Raw genomic sequence first — 24,207 nt, 5'->3', positions numbered from 1 at the left:
TGTGGTTTTGTTTGGAGAGGTGGGTTATCTTTGTCCCACTTCGGTCTTAGCTAGGAGTATAGGTTATAATATCGAAAAAAAAGCAAAAAGAAAAATTTCAAAAAATATTATTATAATAAGATTAAAAGTTTAAAAGAAAAAAATTCACAAAATCATAATATTATATTTGTAGAGTTAAGTTATATGTAAATTTAAAAAATATAATTGATAAATCATAAATATAATATTTACGTAAATTGATTACTTTCCAATTTCCCAGGAAAGCATTAGTATTAAAGATGTGTGATAAAGTCATCGGACTGATTGTCCCATCATTTTTTTTTTCATTTAAATCAATAAAAATTAATTAACGAAACATATGACTGATATCAAATTTGGTATTTTATTTGTTCAATAGAATGTTGTCATCTTTAATATTATAAATATATCTGAATATTGCCGTTTTTTTAAAACATATGACGTGATTAGTAATATGTCTTATCTCAATGGTGTATAGTATAAATTATTCACGATAATTATACTATATAGATAAAGTCATATTAAAGTGTTATTTTTTATTATTGACTTTGTATAATTGTAATAATTATGTCATTCTATGAGTACTTACGTACAAGCACGGCGTTAGTGTCCACTTATAAGTTAATTATAATTTAAATCTTATAGTGCAAAGTTTAGATTGTAAATAAAATCATGCTACCTATTTGAACGTGAACTGAGTGATATTATTAAAATACTTACTATACATGTGATAATTCAGTAATCGAATAAGTAATTTTATACATACATAATAGCTAAATCCATATTAACATGAATAGTTATTAACTGTAATTTTTTGTTAGTGTACATTTTTTTTTAGTGTAGGTATTTAGTATAAGTGTTCTAAGTTTATTATTTTATAACGGTCTATACTATTAATTATGATGAAATAAGTTGAGAATACATGACAATATTTTCATATAATTGTTTTATTCGAGTGCAATGTATTTTAATATATTATTACACTTATAAACAGGATAGAATTTGTAAGCAAGAGCATATTTTTTTTTTGTAAAATTTTAATGGAATTATAGTAAGTAAGGTCAGCGCTTTATATTATTGTGATGAAAATGGTACTATTTTTATTTTGCATGTTTTTGAATATATAATATTGAGCTTAATGCATATTTTTTGAAGGTAAATAAAATGTATATTTTAAAATTTTTTATTGTAGAATCTGAGTTACTGTTTCTTTCTTAATGGAAAATTAGTTTATGCCAGTATAGTAAATAATATGCTGTTTATAACTTGTCATAAATCACAATGTCGAAATTGGTAATCTGCTAATATCACTTATAGATTTTCCAATTGAAAATATAAAAAATGTTCACCAACTATATTATTAAGTACATAGTTCTATTTAATATTTCATTTTTAATACTTAAAAGACAATTAAAAATATAATTTATAAATACATTTATTGAAAAGGGTGCTATGATTTGTTCCTAAATAGTAAATTTTAATGGCTGAGACTTGAGACAAATAAATAAGTTGATTACAAGTTTCAATAAAAAAAAATATTAATATAATATTAATGTTCAAATAAACAAGCATTTAATAAAATAATAAATTAGGCCCAGATAATATGTTATGCCGTAATAAATTCAACATTTAAACTTAAAATATTATTGGTCAAGAATTTAATTTAAAATAAAAAAATTTAATAGAGACTAAAACTAATCAAAATATTAGAATTAACAATTTGAAAATACAATCATTGTATGCCAATCAAACTAAGATGTCTGTTTATTTTTATTAACAACAATAAATTGTACTTGGTATTTTAACTAATTTGTTTTAATATAATATATTTTTATTGTTTTGAAAAATACGCAGACCATGGATGCTGGCTTTTACATAAATGCATGGTACATAATGCATTACAAAATATATATTAGTCAGGACAGTCAGGTATTTCAAAATTGAACTTAGTTTGTACAAGCCTTAGTTGTACCTATGTTAACACCAGTAGATTTTCTAGTTATGTAGATGAGAAGGCCACTTATCCGCCAACCGAAACGGGCCAAATTACTGAAAGAATAAAATATATTAATTAATCAGGTATATGTATTTAACATATTTTATAATATTTGATTTTCTGAGATTGACGCAACACTATTAATTCTTCTGATTAAGTGAGCAAAATATTCTTTTAACTTCGACATAATATTATGTAGACTTGAGAAATTAACATTCAATAAATCAAAGTAAAAATGTTACAACATAGATATATTATCATTGTTAGTAGGTATAGACTGTATACAATACTTTTATAAAACAAACTCAGTAACGAATTCCCTAAAAATTTTGTTTGGATAATGTAATATTAAATTGTTTCGTTAATTATGTCTCTACCTACTTAAACAATACGACAATAATTTTGTTTGAAGTTTGAATTTATTCACTTAGCGAATTCAGATTTATTTTCATCTGATATTCTGATTAATAATATATAAAAACAAAAATGTACATAATTGGATTACTATAATAATATATCATTATTATAATTCTACTAGAAAATTACACTTTATTTTAATTAAATAAACATTACAATAAACTTTTTGTCAAGTAAATCGTTATTAACTTTTAGATTCTGAACGGAGTTGTTTTCTGTTTTTGTGTCTGTGTACATAAATAGTCGAAATAATGCTTCAATTTCAAACTTTGGGGCTAATTTCTGATTGAAAAAATGAATAACAAGGGTTGCATTATAGAGGTCAAATGTAAACATTTTCAAACGGTTTTCAAAAAAATCGAGAAAAATAAAAAAAAGTGACGAAAAACGGGAATTTTCCGCAAAACCAGTATTCGACCAAATCAATTTTTTCATATGGTTGTAATTCAAAAACTAATCACTGTAAATACTTGGAATTTTCACCACATGTTTATATTATCGTTATGAATAAATGGCAACATTTTTAAAATATTTGAGCTATTTATAGACAACTGAAATTTTCGATTTTCTGAAAATTTTTATTTTGAAGTGTCCATAAAAAAAATTTGATATTGAAAAATACTTGAAAATGTTATATAAGGTTCATTATGAGTTGTTCTTTGTTCTTATTGTAATAAAAAAAAAAATCATTAGTCAAAGTTATTTTTTTTTTTTATAAGCATTAATAGTTTAATTTTTTACGAGATATGTCAAAATTGCAAAAATTTGCAAGTCATTTTGAAGTTAAAAAATCATAAATTTTTTGTGTTTATATCTTAGGTTAAAAAATTCAAAACTTAGTTTTCAATAATTTTTCTTTCAAGTAGCTTTAGAGAAAACTTGAAGCAACATTATAGGAAAAATTTTTAGTGCCTTTGAATTTTAAATTTTTATGAAATAGCGTTACGATGACGATTTATCCTCAAACGATTTTTAATATTTATTATTATTCAAAAACTATGAGTCGTAGATAATTAAAAATGTCACCAATTATATATATTGGATTTTTCTTACATGATTTAATTTTCAAAATATTTAGATTTTTTTTTTGAGCTAGGTATTTATAGAAAACTGAAATTTTAGATTTTCTGAACATTTTTTTTGAAGTGTTAATAAAATTTTTTGACTGAGTCAAAATAATTGAAAATGTAATACAAAGTTCTTCGTAAGTTATTCTTATAGTGATTAAAAAATTATAAGAATACATAAGCACAATTATTTTTTAGCCTTTAAATTTCAAATACTAAAAAAATTCGTCAAAATCATGAATATTTGCAAATTATTTTGTAGGTATAATTCATAAAATTTTTATTTAGGTAGCTAAGAGTTGAAAATTTAATACAAAATTTTCCATGAGTTTAGGTTGCAATAATTATAAAAGAACTTAAGTTTTGGTGTATTCAAGCCATTAAAACATAAACCACTTTTTTACCAACCACTGGAAATTATATTCTAGGCTAGCAAATCATCTTCGTTCAGAATCGTTTTCCGTATACAATGATACCTATCATTGATTTAAAATTTAGCACTCCTATAATATATACCTAATACCTAATAGTGATACACACGGCACCTAATGTACAGCTGAGTGGAACTCACCCGCTTTTTTTTTTTTTTTGTTAATTCTATAATAGATTTTTAGTGTGATACTTTTCCAATATAAGCTACTCGTGTTTTATAATAATATAATAAATTGTATTTTTTCATTGGTATATAATAATATTATACTTAAATACTTAATAATATTTGGTATAGATTTACCCAAAAAGTTCATAAAATGTATTTAAAAATGATGTTTATTATTTCTGAAATATTATCATGTACTACTTTAGACACCGTTAAGCCGTTACATATACGTTACCGTATATAAATCTTATTGTTTTATAATTAACACCTTAATAAGATTTTTTATCCCTTCACTAGTTGCATATCGTTTTATCGAAGGTACATTTTAATACTTTTGAAATTATGTATAATATACTTTTATTTTATGATTTATACTTGATACTATGTATGTTTCTTAGTATATTTATAGTAGACTGACTTGAGAAGTATAAAATATAGCAAATTATTTATTAAGATACAATATAGGTATTATAATAAATTATAAATATCGTAGCGTTAAAAATGAGTTTATTATATAATAAACAATTTATTCACAATTCACTGCACATATTGGCCAATTATATAAGTTTCAAACACTTTTGAACATTTTTTCCAATAGTCAACATTTTGCTATGATTTTCTATATAATTTATCAACAATTATTATATTATATACATTATACATAAACATATTATGCTTGTAAGATTGTTTTATATAAGATATTTAACGAAAATAGATCAGTCAAAAACTGTCTAATAATTAATAAATAAGGACTTAGAAGTATTGTTATGATTATTAGTTTATTTAAAATTATTTACATTGTATCATAAAATTAAATTAATTAATTAATTTAATTAAAACATAAAAAAAAATACTTTTTTACCTAATTATAATAAAATTACTATAGTAATGTATAAATATACAGATAAAAGTAGCAAGTTCTAATACTTTTTTATCGTGCATTTTGGCTGGCTGATATCAGCAATATTTTTTTAATACTTAATTATTGTACACAACTACTACATACACCTATCAGTAAATTAAACATTATACATTTTAAAAATCTTAAATTTAAATGAACAATTTTTTGTAATTAATAACAATGTGTAAAGTAATTATAAATTTAATATTATTATTAGTTTAACATCGTGATTGATATTATAATAATATATTTATTATCTTGAAATGCATAATATTTATACCTTGCCTGCATATTTTATCATGTTTCCATTCTGAAAATGCTGTGAAACTTGAATGTCAACCGATTATTTAAAAATATAAAATATGAAAGAGAGTTAATCTCTTCATTATGTCAATATAGTTTTTTAAATTGTTTTATTTTAAGGTTAAAGAATTTTGCACTAAAGTATAAAATAAAACATTTGTAAATTATTTTTTGCAAAAAAAAAGATGTAAAGGATTTTTATTGTAAAACATTTAATAACTTTAAAGTTTTGCTTGATTATTTATTTCCTTATTATCACTGAGAAAATGATAAAATATGTCCCTCTATATTTCATTTAATTCTTATTTTATTTAGGTAATTTCTTTTAATAATACCTTATCGGGTATCAAATGTAATTTATCATTTAAATCATAAAACGTAATTTTAAACTGGAATCTCTAAACTCATAATCTTTACAAAAATTAATTATATAAATGCAAGAGCTTACAGTTATAGAATTTAACAAATATTAATTAGATAGTTAAATATTTTTATTATATGTTTTCATAAGAGTCGCATACCAAACTAGATTAATACTATTTATGTAATCAATCTATTAAAACCATTAGAAAAATAAAAATATATTTATTGATTACTTTGTTCTAGTCTTTTAACAAAATGGTATAGGAAGTGCATACTAACTGAAATGTTTTTATAACTTTTATTTTGAAACAATAATTTATTAGGCATCATACATACTTTGGAACTAAGACAGCTTCCAAAGAAGTTGCATAATTTTCAATAATTATAATATCGTATTATGTAAGTACATACATTGTTGTGAATTAAAAATGTTGCATATTATTCGTGAATATAATATAATTTTATTGAATTATAATAATACAAACAATTTATATGAAACATCATATAAATTTTATGAAGTGTCGATTATATTATAATTATTTATGTTCGTTGTTTAATTATTATACAAACAAAAGACTAACAAAAAATGATAGACGCAAGTAGAATTTTCCTATTGATTTTATCATTCAATTGATGATATGGCAATATTCAGTAAATTATCAGATTATCTACAATTTTAAACGAATAAGTTACTAAACAAAATATTTACTTAAAAGTTTGGCACGAAATCAATTAAACACTAACAGTCAGAACCAAAAATAATTGCTTATAGTCCAATTTTATTATTTATAGACACCTTTAATTAAATCTACGTATGTAAAACATCCTTTATTCATACTGGCAACTATTCAACTGTTTTTCATTTGTTTTACGTAAACAAATATGATGGTAATTAATAATATTGTCCAATTGTTTGTTAATTTTAGTGATCTATTAGCAGCGGCAGTATGGGCCGTCGATCCGGATAGTCTGGCACGATCGACATCTGATCTCCATTTAATGTAATATTGAGGTGGAGTCTGTGTCATTGCTCTTAGCCTAGAGTACAAAATTGTTATATTTAATAATTTGTTTTGAAACTTATTGAATTATATTAAAATAACATACTTGATTACTACAATATTCATTTGCCACGGCAGCGTGTTGGTTGCATTTTTATCTCTGGGGCAGAATGTGTATAATACTTGTCCGGCTTTGTCATCTGATCTTTCAGAATACTCATGAATGCTTATATTCCATGCTGTACAAGGACCTAAGGTATAACACATATTTTATAGTTAGGGAAAAATACGAAAATATCTTTGGAAATGTACTTAATGCGTCCGCAATAATTATTTTTATAATATTTTAGACAATTTTAATATCAAATAAAATATGATAAAGGTACTAAACGTACTAGGTACCTACACATTATTGTCAAAACCTAAAAAAAATCAGACAATTTTAAAAAATATTGATTATCGATTCATAAAACTTAAAATCGTTGTTTTAACGTGGATTTAGGGTATATGCTAAATGTATTAAAAGTTATATCGTTATATCGTATAATTTGTTTCAAATGATTTAAAATACTAAATATAATTAATAATTATTTCTGAACATTGACGGTATTAATTTTGATAATATTTCAAAATTACGAGTATATTTTTATAAATTATTGAAATAAAAACATTTAATTGAACTGTCTGAATTAAATTAGTTCAACTAATAATACTTGTCTATATATATTTTTAAATATTTAATTTTTAATGACAACATCTGCTTAAGAGTGTTTTTATTTTTTATTTTATCAGATCAATTTTTAATAAGTACGCCAGATTTTTTTTTAATTATTCCAAAAATAAAGGTGTTTTGTGAGCTATTAGAAAATTAAATTATTCCAAAAGATTTTTACCGATTTAATAATCATTCCTGTTCATTGTTTTTCCAGTTAAGTTTAAATTATACTTCATAAACTTTAAATTTTACAACAAAGGATATTACTAGAATTAGTGTTTGTTTTATTAGAGAACAATGACTCTATTATCTTTCTCCTAAAACTTAGAAGATTTAAGTTTTTATTTAAACATCATTAACTCTATTTTTATCTTAAAAAGTTAATGGTTATTTCTAATATAAACTTTTTTCAAAATATTTTTTGTATAGTTCACTAAAAAAAAATTTAATTTAAAATCAATACATTTGACATAATCTATAATATATAATGTGAGTTTTTAATTTAGATTAGTTCAATACTAGAACTACATTATTTATAAATGATAATTTATTTATTGTCCATAGTCAAATAACACTTTTAAATAGTGCATTAAGAAAAGTTGATATAATTTTTAAGCTCAGAAAACTGTTATTTTTTATCAACATAATATTTGAATTAAATTAAAAAAGCCGACAAAATTAAAAATGTCGTGGAATATATACTTGATAAAAAATTCCAATCATTTCGCATATTATATTGAATAGAAAGTTGATTGGTTTTATTTTATAATTTGAAGAAGTTTGTATTGCAACAGTTTATACTTACGACTTTGTGAACTTCCTATTTCTATGGTCAAGTGACGTTCGACATTTGAATCCAGCAACCATGTACAATCTTGGTGGTAATAGAAATTGAGTGGACTATCCCTGATCATTATCGGTGATTCGAGTATGCCGGTATGTTGGTTAATGACCCGATAACCACATACCATGTCGTCTTTGAATGAATATTCAGCCGAATATTCAAACCCCTTGTTGGACCAGCTATACTTTGATACTGAGTATACTAACTTGATAGGTGACCATGATTTAACGGTGACTGGTAACCATTCGGCCTAACGCAAACATAAATATGAAGCGCATAATATAATAATATAGGTAATGCAATAAATTGACATTCCTCAAGTCACCCATAAAGTAAAAAATAATATGATGTAGGTACACAAATGTGTTCGCGATTTTATTTGTCTAGAACATAATTACCTGAAAATCACCACAAATGCAAGACAATATGTCATCTTTTGTCGAGATGACGTACAGCTGATCCACAATCGATGTAGCGTTTTTGACACAACGACATCCGTTGTCTCCGCATTCGGTGTAGCACAAATCCGAAGACATTTTATTTAATGATATTACCTGTAAATAATATTTAAGACGAGTGATGATTAGTTTTTAGAATATAAAATAAATATATATATATAATTTGTGTAAACGTATTAAAATAATCATCTATTTGGAAAATTTGCTTGGTACAGATAGGTGAACTATATAATTTCCTTTTTTCCTTGTAATAATAATACTGTGTACCTACTTACTATTTACAATTTAAATCGTTTATTTTATATATTATTGTATACAATCAATATTATAGAAAATCAATACCAAAAATAATCAAATATATAAAAAATATAAAAATAATAAATTATATTCATCAAATGTCCGTTATATTGAACTATATATAATAAATTCAAAAATATCGACTAAGAATTTTCAACATTATAATATTATTATAATTTACCATGAAGTAAGTTTTAAAAATGTTTTTATCGATAATTTTTAATAGAGGAGTTACTAATGAAATTTCATTGAAAACAGTAATTATATTTTATACTAAATAATATAATAATAATATATAAATTTCTCAAAGAATAGTATGTTTTTAAATTTCATAGTATCAACTTAATTAATTTTATGTATTTAAAAACTTTTTAAATTTAACGTAGACTTAGACAGTTAAACGACTTACTGATCAAACAAATTTAATTTCACTATTTTTTTTTTTACTTTAAACGTGTGTTTTTCGTATACGTAGCTTATGTGTAACTGTATTAATATTTTTATATTGGTTAAGTCTTTGACAAAAATTAAATTTTCTAAAAATGGAATACACATAAAAAGTGTTTTATTTTTATGCTAAAATTAAATGTTTTTTCTTTATCTGTTATGTACAATTAAAAAAAAGTCTAAATATTGGATTTGTATATATTTTAAAATGTCTATAATAATTTTAAATTACTTATGTCTGAGCATTTAAAAACATAACTTATTGTTATAACTTCCTATTTTTAATATTTAAAAAAAAAAAAATATGAGTTAAGCGGATTGTTAAAAAGGCCGTAAATTATGCGGTTTTTATATTTTATTTGGATTTTCTGATCTGTACTTGTGTTTAAATACAAATGTTATCTAACTATGTTTTGATTATAAAAAAATATAGTTGGTACGAATAGTGAGTGCTAGAACATTTTTAAGTATATATAACTTAAATTTTTTTTTTTGTGGTCTTGATTGATACTTTCATTTATGATTGGTATTTTTGAGTACTACAAACAAATTATTGGTCTACTTATACCAACTTAGTTTAACCACGATAATTTTTAATGAGAGCTGACACTTTATACGTATATTTAGTAAGTAATTATTTAAAACAAATTACAAATACAATTATTAAAAATAATTATTTTTCCGTAGTTCAAAATATTAGTGTGTATTGCAGGTAAATTATTATTAATACATATTTTAAGCTAAATTTTGTCTGTATGCTAATATTAAGCTGTATTAAGATACATGTATGTTTGATGTTTATTCACTAATTATGAGTTAATAATATTTATAAATAGATGAAAATATCAAATAATTATTACTTTGATGCTTATGCTTTGATTAGTAGCTGGAATGAGATTTTGAGAACATCTCAATTGTCCTTCAACATTCCAAAATATTTGTTCAGTTCCTGGATGTTTCAATTTTCCTCTAGATGAACTACTTCGGCCATTGTAGTTAACATCACATAACGTTTCTGGTTGTAATGTTCCTCTTTCTAATACTAAATACATTATTAAATTATCGAAATTAATACTATAATGAATATAAATATATTACTTATATTATTTTTTCTTTTATATAAATAATAAATTTGTCTAACCATTAAAGAAACTATAGGCTCCATCTAAAAATTCGGTCTCTTCGTTTTGATTATTTGCCATTAATCTTCGGACAAAAAGCGTCATATGGTTTCCTGACGAAACAAACATTTGTCTTTCACGAAACCTGTAAGTGAAACATAATCATAAGTAAAAAAAAAAAAATGGCAACAATTTTTCATCAAATTCTTCAATAAAATTTCCATCATTATACTTACATTCCATTTGTATCTCTAGCATGATTCTCTACAGGACTGCACAATCGTTTAGTTTTATCTTTCGGCCTTACATCTGGTCCGTCATAAATTTCAATAAATGATTCACAAGAACTGGCTCTAAAATCATTTAAAATATCATACCAATTTATTAAGACTTTTTTTGTTAATTTATTTGCATAATATAACAGATTACCTTTATATACTTTAAATATAATATATTAACTGAATATTTAAACTAAGTACCTAATTGTATTATAATAATTAGTATATTTATTGTTAATAAAATATTTTTTCAAATATTTTTAAAAATAGAAAATATTGTTTATTTGAACAGGATCTGCAATTAATATACCTATTTATTTTGTTTATATAAATGATTATTATACGAATAAATCAAACATAATATTTCAAGTGCTAAAACATAGATTCAACATCATTTAATAAATAATTATGAAATTAATAAAAACAAAATAAAAACTGTTTTACGTATTACTGCTTATCATAATGAAAATTAAATCATATTATCATTATAGATATACCTATACGAAAGTTTAGGTAAACTATGTCTTATGTTCGTGTTTATTTTAATATTGTATGTAATAATAAAACTCACTTGAGTACATAGTTAAACAAGGATATATGCACGATTTCTGGTTCCTTTCCTTCAAAACGAATAGTACAATTTGTTTTCCAATTTTGCATACCACGTAGATCAAAATGTCCAGACTTTATATCGGCTGATTTGATTGTCATCTCACAAGTTTGTTCGTTTCTCAGGTTTCCTGTGAAAAAAAAATATTTCATCAGAATAACACAGAGTTCATACGTTTTAATGATTTAATATCATTTTTGTTTTTACTTTGAACTGCGATGGCTGGATACGGCGATACTTCCAACGTGGCTGCAGTACTGGCCGATTGTGTACTCACGTCATCGATGAATTCGATAGTGGCCACGAATCCCGTGTAATCGTACGGTGGAATTGCAGCTCCAGCCCTACAAAGTATAGCAAATATTTTTTTTTTAGATATTTTAAAATATTTATTCAAAATGTTTGAGTAAAATGGGTATAATAGTTTTGTTAGAGTTTTACCTGAACTCAAGTAGTACGTTAGGCCCGGGAAAAGTGTGATCTTTTTTGCTCTTGTCACAAATCGTTGTTATCAAAGGACTGTTGGATGTAGGTCCTTGATAAACGCTTATGTAATGTGTTCCACAATGACTATAATATTACAAGATATACGTTAATATAGTTAACTTTTAAATATTTAAATACGTGAACTAAAAACTAAAACAAAATGTAGTAAACATTGAATTGTATAATATTGAATCGATTGGATGAAAACAATAAGAATCCATCTCATCTTTACCAATTATAATAAATTAATATAATATATAAGAACTATTCTTACGAAATAATAATATAATTTAATTTAAAACATAACCTTAATTTCTAAGTAAATAGATAATATACATTAAAATAGAAATTAAAAAACTATTTAGATCAATCATCAAAATAACTAACATTTGGTAGTTAATGAAATACAATATTGAACAAGAAATTTTATAGCTATTATTACGAGTAAATAGTCATAACTCATAATGCTTTTTTTAATAACATATTGTTATACATTCAAATAATATGCTCCTTATAATATAAAATAATATTTTACGTATATATGCACCATATAATATTTATTTATATGTCAATAGTTAATATACTCTGATTTAAATAAAAAAAAATTGTGTGAAATACTTGAACCAATGAATAAACGTTAGGAATACAAATTGAAATTTCCGTATTAAATGGAATAATGGAATAAAAATAAAAAAAATCATTTTTTTTCTTTTAATGAAGAAAAATCTACGGTAAACGTTTTTATTGGAGAATAACCATTTATTAATAACCTGTCATCCGGATAAAAGCTTTTAAACCGGGAAAGTCACAATTCCTAGTGAAAATTGTAATCTTACAACAGAGAATTCGTGATAGATCCACTAACTATCTCGTATTTGTCAACGTCCTATGTCCACATTTGTATTCTATGATATTTTATTTTCTAAGCAACTAAAATACCACCACAAATCCTCAGCCGTTGTATCCTTGTCTTCCAATATGTTATTTATGGTTCTCTAAGTGAACCTCAACGATTTTAAACAATACACATTATAATTCTTCAAAAATATTTATGCATTGTCAAAAGTTACTTTCTATCGAGATATTCATTTATACTTAGGTATAGTACATCTTTTATCGACTAATAAATTTAAAAAACGTGTTATCAATATAATTGGATGCCACTTATATAATATTCAATATTTCAATACAATATATCTTTTATTTATACACATTTTAAAATCTTTAAGATAGAATATGTTTATAGTTTAAACATAATTGTATAATTGAAAAACAAAAGTTATCGAACTATCTCAACGTAGTAAGTTTAATATTCTTCAATTTAAAAAATTATATGCAGTTGTTAACACTGAATCTGTGACTTTTTTATTAAATAAATATTAAGACATTCAAAGTTGAAATCATAATTTGTTCTTTATATCTTACATCTTACATAATTTGCATAGACATTTGAACATATTATACGAGAAATAAACTTTTGAACGCTTTACATTGATATGGTGGCCCAATACATTATATTTTACTTACATGGAAATTAATTTATTACTTACATCTTAAACTTAAACACCGATAATTGCTTTAATATAATATATTCAACTTTATTTTGTTTTGTATACAAAAATTAGATCAGCCTCATAATAGGTAAAATGTAATATTCAATTTTTTTTTCTGTATCATTTTAATTTCGAATGTATCTAACTCCTGAAAACTAATTCGTAATCATTCAATTAAAATAACAATTTGTTTAGTATGGGTTTCTAAAATCAATTCATTTAAATAACCTTCAAATGCCATTACAATTCAGAACATCGATTAGGATTTTGGTATCAGTACTTTCCTCATAAAGTACGCAGCGATAAAACGTGTGTTGGTTACATAATAGAAAATATTCAATTACGCTGAGGGGTCGTTATTACTTTTACATTTTAAGTATCAAATGGAATAAGGTCCATCGTGTCCGAAAAACTGTCTTAGGTATTAAATAGGAAAACGGATATACAATTACTTCTCTTAAGCATCAACAATTTGAATAAATTGAAATTTATTGAGTTAAGATGATGATAATATTGTTATTACTTTAAAATGTATTTTAAAAATAATATTTAATTCTGAAATTCAAATCTAAATACCCATATACTATTTAATATAAATTTCATTACTTTTACAATTGTATTATTTTTCATTTATAAGAAATTTACAATTAAATGTTCCTATTTTAAAATCATTGTTTAACCAAGTATATTATTTCAAATTATTTTTTATCTTTCGTTAATAATGTTAAGTTATAAATTTATAACCTAATTTTTTAATTACTCTAAATATTTTTTATTAGAACTATATAATATTATTTTAACAATAAATAATTGCATTTTTTGATAATTTTAAGTTTCTACTATGTTAAAATTTAAGTTTTTTTACTTCCAACCCGATAATAATCTTTGTTACTTTGAGGTTTCGGTATGACTCTGGTTTTTAATTTTTTTACATACTTATATAAATAGTTGTAATCATGATTTTTGATTTCAATCTTTGGGTACTGATTTCAGAACCAATTCTATTATAGGTACGATTTCAGTATTTGATACAGTGATACATATATAAATACGTCAATTTACAAGCATGTCTGTATTGGTGTACTTCACTCTGTAGATAGATCAAACTGATATAAGAAATCAACCAGCACTAGTTGTATTTCGAAAAATTGTATTTTCAATAAGGTATTTTTGCGAGAAACAATCAAATTAAAAAATATTAACTAAATAAGCAGTTACTAATACAGGCTATGAACGTTAGTCGAACTTTGTATATCAATTTTTTTTTTGCAAGAAAAAGTATAATAACTCTATTCCATGCCGTATTTAATTTAATTTAAATTTGTTTTCTATTTTAATACAAAATGTATCTATTATTCATTTATGTGTATTAAAAAAAATTATATTTCACTTTTAAGCTAATTGCATATGATATTCTGTTACAATTTTTTATATAAGATTTTGTTTAAGAGAAAATGCTGGGAGAGAAGTAATATTTCTGCTAACAATATTTTAGAAGTTTGTATAAAATTAAACATTTTTGTTGCTGTAAGAAAAGAAGAATTCTGTTACAGAGACATCATAGTGTTCCTAAAGTTATCATGAGAAGTTTTTGGAAAAATTTTTCAGTGTGAAAATAGCGCGCACGTGACTATATATACTATATTATCAACAAAAAAACTAATATTTATATCTTGTTTGATTTTGTAACATTTTTTTTCTCCAAAATCAGTCATGGGAATTTTTTAAACCTTCACAGTCGGAAATCCGATTGTGCTATAAAAATAAATGTATATAAAAGTAATTGAAAAATACTAACGGTATTTGAATTATAATTATTTTTAATATTAATTCAATATTTTTTTATTAGAAGTTATTTAATTTTACATTAAAATATATTTTGATTTTAATTTTAAAATCTTCAAACTGAAGACACAATGCATAATACGAGTAGATACTACCTATTGAAATATATTTCTAACTAAAAATAAAAGAGCATTGATAAAAATATTGTGTTTTAATGGGACATTTTATTAAAGAAAAACTCCGTCTAGTGTAAGTGTATATTATTGCAAAAATATAAAAATATCTTAAATTTTGCCATTTTGAAAAAATGCGATCCGTTTGCTTGCCATTCAGAGTTCCGGAACGGAAAACACTTTTACGCGGTTCGTTAACTTCCCATACGTATTGTATAATATATAGGATTCTTGCTTCTAATATTATTATTATCTCGATTGTACTTTGCATGCGATTGGTTTTTTTTAAATTTCTTAGTAAGATGTAAGACTATTATTGCAATTCTGTATTGAATTATAATAATAAGATAAAACACCTGGTAGTTTAAGTGTAATGTTTGATTTTAAAACAATTCTTGATAAACCACATACCTTACAAATACAAGATTATGGGAATAATAATAATAAAATCGTTATAAAAACATGCTTTTTTTCGTTCAACTAAAATCAAATAATAATAATAATAATAATAATAATAAATAAAATTTAAGTCTGTGGCCGTTACTTGGTTATTGCAATTTTTGTCAGTAGCTGTTAGAGGACTCATCTTCATTTAGTATAAAAAAAGACTAGTTGTTATAACAAAAATATAAAATAATTATCAACTTGGTGAATTATAAAATACTTATTAGTGTTTGGGATAATATACTTTTCTTATATTCATATTTGTATATTGATGTACATTATTTTACTGAAATTTAAAAAAAAAAGCTTTAAAATAACTAAACTGCAATCAAGTTAATACAGCCTGTCACAAAATAATATAAGCATACCTATAAGTGACGAAAGAACAATACAATTTTTTTCTAGAGGCTAAAATAAACAAAATAATTTAATTAATACGAAATACAATGATGAATCAATAATACTTCGTTAGTTATTTTATCATTTTATCATCATACTCGCCTTACATTTCTTTTTTTACTTAATTCAGAAATTAAGTAATAACTTAATACATACAAATTATTACAAGATAATTTGATTATTGTTTATAATGGATTTTTATTTTTTATTCTCAAATAATGTTATATAAATAATATATGTAGATTTTAAATAAAAAATATTAATAATAAATACACAATCATATTATATTATATTTATCTTTTTTTTTTGTTTAATAATTATATATACGTTTATTACATAACTAAACATAATACGCATATGATGTATTTAATGTGAAATTAATTATATATAAATTATGAATTATAAATACATGGTTGCCCTTAAATTTATGTAAAGCTTGAGTAATTCTATTAATGCATTATTACACACTAACTTGGGTCTGTAAAAGTATATAGCTAGGTTGAATATAACTACAATATTATGCTTAACAAATTATATAAGATAGTGTACATTTGTAACTCTGAATAGAAATTTCGAAAATTATAATTAAGAACTGTGTTGATTTTTTGAACAATAATAATAACTTTGAAAATATGAAAAATTCATTTTAGTTTGTATTCATTTTAAATTTTGTATATTTACTCAATATTTAGAATGTAAATGCCTAAAATATATTTATATAATACTTGATACAAATAAAAAGAATTAAGGAAATATTTAAAATGATACCAGAGCGGTGTGTGGCATCAGATTATTAAACGAATATGTTAAAAAACAAATATAAGATAATTTAAAAAAAAAAACAAATATACGAGTATACCTCAAAAATGTTTTGTAAAAAAAAAAATTAAGAATTGCTTTGTCTAAATGTATATTTAGATAAATCTATGCAAAAGTAATAAAAATGTTTTAAGAGGTTTATAGTTAAATTAAAATACTGTGGTTGTGCATTCATATCGGATGGTTGTATCACTTTAATGCACCACGGTAGACGATTGAGTTGCATTATAAATTTCGATTTTAAAATACATTGAATAATTATGATGTTTATGAATATAAATGTATTGACAGTTAAATTTATTCAAGTGACTACCTTATGAGTTTATAATAATATTAAAATGTCATATTTAAAACTAATAAATACATTGAAATGCTTGAAAAAATCCGAAAATAAAAATAATAGGTATGTGTTTATAATTTATCTAATTATAATAATACATAGTTTAGTCATATAAATATATGGCTAGTTTTAAACTTTATAAATTAATATATTATCTAAACAACGTGCTGTCATAGTTTATCATTGAAACTTAATAATAACGCTAAATATGTTTAAAATTTAAATGACGTATCAAAATGTAAGTATAAGTATATTTTAATGCGAACAAACTTAAAGTTAAGTCAGTATTATGTTAAATTGAAAATTTATTGAAATTTAATTACTTTAGTTAGGCTATTAAGTCCATATTATTAAGGTCAAGCGCATAAAAAAACATTAAAAAGTATTTTTATCTTCAACAGATAAATGATCAAAAATGCTTTGAAAATTTGATGACGTTTTTAAAAGCATTACTATAAAATTTAATTTCTTCACATAAAATTATTAAATCGATTTTACCCGGTGGAAAACTCTAGTGGAAAACTCTTGCATGACCGTTGTGTGACCTAAATTCTATCATTTGAACATTACAATAGGTATCTACATAGGAAAAAGTTTAAAAGTTTTAGCTCAGTATACCTGAGTATGTGAAATTCACCAATTTAATTATAATGTTAATAGTAATATAATCAACTAAATTCAACGAATTACAATACAATATTGAATGTAAACAGTTCTCTGTACGAGATTAAAAATATTAAGTAGGACGTATGTATTATAATATTTTATCGAACAAAGTTTTCTATTGTTCATGATCATAATCAGCCATATCGATTAAAAACATTTGTTTTTATACTTCAAAAGTACAACCGATTTAATTATATATATATATATATATATATTATATATACAATATGTATGTTGTATCCGCTTTATAGCCGAGTAAAGAATGATAACTACTCGAAAACTTACGAAACATAAGTTATCTTCATATTATTTTCATTGATTTTGGAGCTCATTGCAGACTTTTTTATTCAATAGGACTTTGAAATCCAGCCGGCTCACATCGAGGTGGTAATAATAAAATATTGTATCATAACAACGCAAAACGTTTGAGCGTGCGTATTTTTTCATCGGATCTCGTGACCTTAAATCGTCTTCGCCACGATCGAGACCCTCTGTGCGATGATAAACGATGGCGTGCGTGGAACATCGCGTCCGGAACGAGAGTTGAACTATAAACAAACTTATACCCACAGAATATACCTTCTTATATCCCTATCGCCATTGAACACCTGTGTGGATGGTTGGACGACGGGAAGGATGTATACGCATATTACAGGGCTGGGAGAAGTTTCGTACACTGTATTATTTACGTCACGTTTCCTTTCCGACTTTTCCAGCGAGCACATTTTCCGCCGCCGCTGCCCCGCCGTTTTATCAATCATTGTCCACTCGGGCTACAGCCGCCGCCATCATTCACCACCGGTCCGCCAGCGAAGAATCATCTTATTTCATTTCCACCGTTCTTCAAAGGCTACAGCACACTCGCCGCAAGACGCCTCTGGAGAGTAAAACATTTTCTTTGGGTCGGTGGATCACAATTCACCACTGCACCGCAGTTTTGTTCGCAACACGAGATCGGAATATATTTATCCGATCTCATACACTTCTTCTCCCCATACTATTCGTATTTCTCTCCTTATTGTCCTTTTGTTCATTTAGTTTACGCACACATAGTACATAATATATTGTATTATAGAATATACACAAATACGTGCAAAGTGTGTGTGTGTGTGTGTGTGTGTGTGTGTGTGTGTGTCTTGGTAGAGTGTTTGGATTAATTATCCTACAGAATGTTTTTTTGATGGGTAGCGATGCAAAGTCATTTCGCTTGAGACTATTTTAACGCACTCCTGGGTTACAAACAGTTTCAAGAACCGTATGGCTTTTAAATTTTTAGTCTTAATTTTAATTTAAAAGTTTTAATATTTATCACTGTTAAATTTAATATAATAATTTAAATTAGACGTATGAAAAACAACCTATACATTTGTGGAAAAGAGTTTACATTTCACTTTATGCTCAAAATTGAAAAATGGGGTATTACTATCATACAAATAGATGATAAATGATTCGTGTAAAAACAGTAACTTAATGTGCTTCAAAAAATGAAAACGAAATACATACCTAATCAAACAAAAATTAATACATGTAAATATACTGCATAAATTATTATTCTATTTACAAATAGAAAGTATAATATTTATAATTTTTAACTATTTTAAAATACGTTGATGAAATTTAATTTTTAGATATTTTTAGAATGTTTTGGATGTAATTATTTCATCAATTTATGAAAAAAAATAACAAAAAATATCTTAGTAAGATAATCTGAGAAGTAAAGTATATATCTATATAATCTTTTAAAATTAAAGGTAAATAAACTGTAATGATGTATTAGTTAACAATTAATAATAATAAAAATAAAAATTAGGCAAAAGTATCAAGGAAGATACATGTATAAATTAGTTAGGGTGATGAATGTATTAATTTTACAATGATGTGTGTTTTTAATTTTAATTTTTGTGTTGAAAACCCCTTTTTTAGTAGAAAAATGTTTTGATAATTAACATCGATCACAATTTTTGATAGAAAATCGGATTAAGTTGGTATTTTTGGAAGTTCAAAATTAAAAATTGTCACTTCTTTAAAAAAAAAAAAAATGTATAAAAATTCGATCAATTGTATTTCATTATTAAAAATAACTGTTTGGTAAACTCGGTTACCAATAATTTAAATCAATTTCGCTCACATTTTTTTTTATCGTGTAGACTGTAGATATCAGACGGTGATATTTCATTGAAATAAAATTTAACACATTTATTACAGTACCAGTACCTACTTAATGACGAAGTATATTCAATTACTAATGTATAGCATAATCCTAAATACATGTTATTTTTTATTGTAATTATCGTACAGAGAAAGTTTAATTCTGATTTATATTCAATCTTAATCAGAGATATAAAGTTGACAAGAGATGATTATGAGTTATGAGTTATGACGAATAACGAATCCTATGTGATTCTGTTGTAGAGACATCCACTAGCCACTATATAAACAATGTAGTATCAACAAATCTCAGTTGACCCTAGTACAAATATACACGTGCCAGTATGAAAACAATCAAAACAATATGGTGGATTACAAAAACGACGTGAGGAAATTAAACAGATGGTTCTTGTCCGTTATTGTTCTGACCACTTTAAAAATAATTGTGACATAAAGTTCATCTTGATGGTACGGAGGTATAAGAATAATATACATTTGAATATATGCAAAAACATTTCACAAGACTCCCAAATATATGACTATATACGTATTATAATTTAATAACAATATAATTAGGCAGTTTTTTAACTTAATAATTCATTATTTGATATACTTAGAACATAAAATAACAAAATGCTAATTGTAAAAAAGATTTTGAATCAAGAATATTTTAATTGTGACAAATACGTCATGAATATTATAAATTAAATTTATTTAATAAAATATTTAAATATTTTTTTCACAATTTTCTGTGTACAATGTATATACTTAATATTATAGTGAATAAGTAGTAAAGTCAATTAATTATACACTATATTGTAAATATATCTATATAAATAATTTTATATTTATAGAATATTATTGTCACAATAACTTACTTGAGTGGTAATGATAACGTGAGAAATTGAAGCCGTACTTGGGTGTGAACAGAGCTTGTGGTAATATGGTACTTGCAATAAAGGTTTGTACCATAAATTCCCGGAAACCCAGGGCTTGCAAGAGTACAAGAGTCTTTGTTACAAGAAAAATCTTGATACAGCCAATCACATACTAGAAAAAAAATTAAATGACTTAGTTTTGATAAAAAAAAAATGTCTAGTGAATGTACAAGTAGCTAAATTGCCTATTTCAGACGCCGTCACAACATTTATAATAATAATAAATAGTATGTGTTATGGCACTATTTTAGTAATAAAATAAATTATAATAATATATTAATGAAGTTTAACAATACCATAAATAATTTTAAAAACCATAAAAAATAAAAAATAAATACATATAAAATGAAATAAATAAATGTATTTACAGTACCAAATTTTCTTGATAAATATTTTAATTAACATTTACTGTTATTAATAGGATCTTGCTAAATTTAATGTTGATCCACAATGCCTAGTAAAACAAGTTTTCAAACGATTCAAAATGTTATTTATAAAATTAAAGTAACTTACATTTCTTGAGAATTAAAATTGGAGATTATTTGATAATCAATTTAAGATTATTTACTATTGAAAAAAATTTAATTATTAAGTTTTACGCAATTAAAATTATAAAATAATATATACCTACTTATACATGTATAATGTACATAGAATTATTATCCTTGGTATATAAAATGTAATGATTCGAAAACTACTTCTTAAAAAATGTGATTTCGATGTACAAAAATTTTCAAAAAAACTGGCCATTTAATAATTAGCAGTATAAAAGGGTTCTTATTTCATAAAAAAAAACAGAAGTGTATAACTTTACTAGACACTTCTGAAGTAGTGCGAATCTTAAAATATAGTTATAAGTAGTGGTATAGAAAAGTTTTAAAAATATGATTTTGAATTATTGTATTATTGAAGAAAAAATGGAATGAACATTTTATTGTACGTAATTTGTTTTAAATTAATCATGAAATATATTTTAAATATACCAAATCTCGATACATTACACACACACACACACACACACACACACACACACACACACACACACACACACATATATAATATATATATATATTTTGCAGTTATTTAGTTAAATGTATAATATTTTTGGCAAGTTAATAGAAACTACATTATGCCACTTACTTAATATCACACATACTTAATGAGCCATTCTCTACACGAAAACATTATATTATATTATGAAAACAGATGTTCAAATCAAAATCACCCTTAGTGTGTATTTTATCGTTTAGTGAAAAATTAATGATTCGGGTAAAATATGAAGGTAATATATCACATGAAATTGCATTTATATGTGGTTGTAACATTTCTTTGTTATATAATCTTGAATAATACTATACGGTTTTGTAGTATTTTATCGTGTATAACACAATATTATTGGAAATTCAGCATTTCGAGTAAAGAAGAAAAATAAGGCAATTTATGTATGATTGAAAATAATTATTGTTTATGAATTATTTTATATAATTTTAAATATTTGATATTAGCTGAGCGTATAGTACCAAATAATATAATATAATTTGAATACATTCTATAAATTATATGATTTTACTCAAACATTTTAAAACTATCAAAATTAATTTTACAAATAAGCTAAAATATAACAATGCTTGATATTTAAAACAATGCTATTCAACACGAAACATCAATATAAACAGCTTTCGGTGAAATACGTTAAGTACAAAAATACAAAACTGTTTTCGTTATACATTTTTATACTACAATGGGAATTTTAAAAATAAGGTAGAATATATAACTACAAGCAATTATGAAAACAACATACGTTTGCAGTTAGTTATAAATCTTAATCTCGAAACAAGAATTTTTGATTTACAAGTATGTACATGTTACATTTTTACCTACGTTTCAACTCGACATTGGATAATAAGTACGCTATAGTCAGTATTACCTGCATCGTGGGATCACGAGGGAACAGACCCTTCGAGACCGAGTTGTTTAATTAAAATGCATGACTTACTCGTGTGTTCTATCCTTCTTCCTCCTTTTGGCCTGAACGCTAGACCATGAACATTCGTTAACGAAGTAAAGCTAAAATATGCCAAAAATTGTGATCTAGACGTGGCTTCTTCAATCCTAAAACAATAAAATAATTGTAATAGTAATTTGAAAATTTTCTTCATTTTTTATAGTTTTTACTGAAAATTAAATTCTTATCAATACGATTAATATTCAATGTCGTGGACTTTATTTAAAACAATTCATTATTTGATTTTACTTGTATTGAAGTGTTATTAATCGTTTTAAAAAACTTAACGTTTTATTTCAATGTATAACCCCATTGTTGAAGCATTATTTTTTCAATAAAAATGTTTATTGTTTTTTTATGATTAAAAGATATTAAACCAATATATTTTGTAAAATACAATATTTCACACCAGTTTTTACAAACAGCATAAATCTTTTCTGGAATATAAAAAAAAACAGCGAATAAATTATCTGTTAAAAAATAATAAGTAAAAATATGTTTATATTAAAAGAAAAATGCATTTGGTGTATCATTTAATTTTAATTGCATTTTCAAATTTCAATTTTTTTTTTTTCATATTTTGATGTATAATGGGGTTTCAGAATAAATGGAATATAATCATTTTATTTTGTGTATATTATTATTTTTCAATATAAGTAATTTAAGCTAACAATTATTTTTAACCAATAGAACTGTGGTGACATTCAAGCTAACTTACAAATGTGTATTGGATGAAATTTATTCAGTACCTATGTAATATATTTTACTGCTTTCGAAGAGTTCGTTGTGCGTCAGTGCGTTGTCATTAAACATTATCAGTTTCCCAAAAGCAATTGTGAAGCCATGCAGAAATACGTGTGTGGCTTTTAAAAAAAAAAAGAATGTCACAAATATAGCGATAGTACGAAAGAAAATTCTACCATCCACGGACCGTTAAGAACCATATTTACCAATCAAAAACGTTCGAGTGATCTATATATTTATCAAGAACTAGACAGAGAAAGGGGAAATAGAGGA

General features: G+C 24.1%; 1 protein-coding gene across 4 annotated transcripts in view; it reads right to left on the bottom strand.

The window, feature by feature from the left end:
• Positions 1–95: 95 nt before the first annotated feature.
• LOC114127699 (uncharacterized) overlaps positions 96–24,207 on the bottom strand; it is a 169,878-nt gene continuing 145,766 nt past the window's right edge. For 3 of the 4 annotated variants that reach the window (XM_050203254.1, XM_050203255.1, XM_050203256.1), the window contains 12 exons: positions 23,182–23,297; positions 21,126–21,297; positions 11,876–12,004; positions 11,642–11,778; positions 11,396–11,564; positions 10,783–10,899; positions 10,567–10,691; positions 10,286–10,467; positions 8,622–8,777; positions 8,185–8,473; positions 6,771–6,915; positions 4,587–6,701 (listed from right to left, as the gene is read on the bottom strand). In XM_050203254.1, coding sequence (XP_050059211.1) covers positions 6,512–6,701; positions 6,771–6,915; positions 8,185–8,473; positions 8,622–8,777; positions 10,286–10,467; positions 10,567–10,691; positions 10,783–10,899; positions 11,396–11,564; positions 11,642–11,778; positions 11,876–12,004; positions 21,126–21,297; positions 23,182–23,297 — 1,927 coding nt within the window. In that variant the 3' untranslated portion in view covers positions 4,587–6,511. Of the gene's footprint in view, positions 2,068–4,586; positions 6,702–6,770; positions 6,916–8,184; positions 8,474–8,621; positions 8,778–10,285; positions 10,468–10,566; positions 10,692–10,782; positions 10,900–11,395; positions 11,565–11,641; positions 11,779–11,875; positions 12,005–21,125; positions 21,298–23,181; positions 23,298–24,207 lie in introns of those variants that run through there. The other variant, XR_007604889.1, reaches the window with a different exon arrangement.

This window comes from Aphis gossypii, chromosome 3 (assembly GCF_020184175.1).
Source record: "Aphis gossypii isolate Hap1 chromosome 3, ASM2018417v2, whole genome shotgun sequence".
In the NCBI taxonomy this organism is placed as follows: Eukaryota; Metazoa; Arthropoda; class Insecta; order Hemiptera; family Aphididae; genus Aphis; species Aphis gossypii.
Note: the sequence above shows the minus strand (reverse complement) of the source record. Positions and strands in the feature narration are given on the sequence as shown.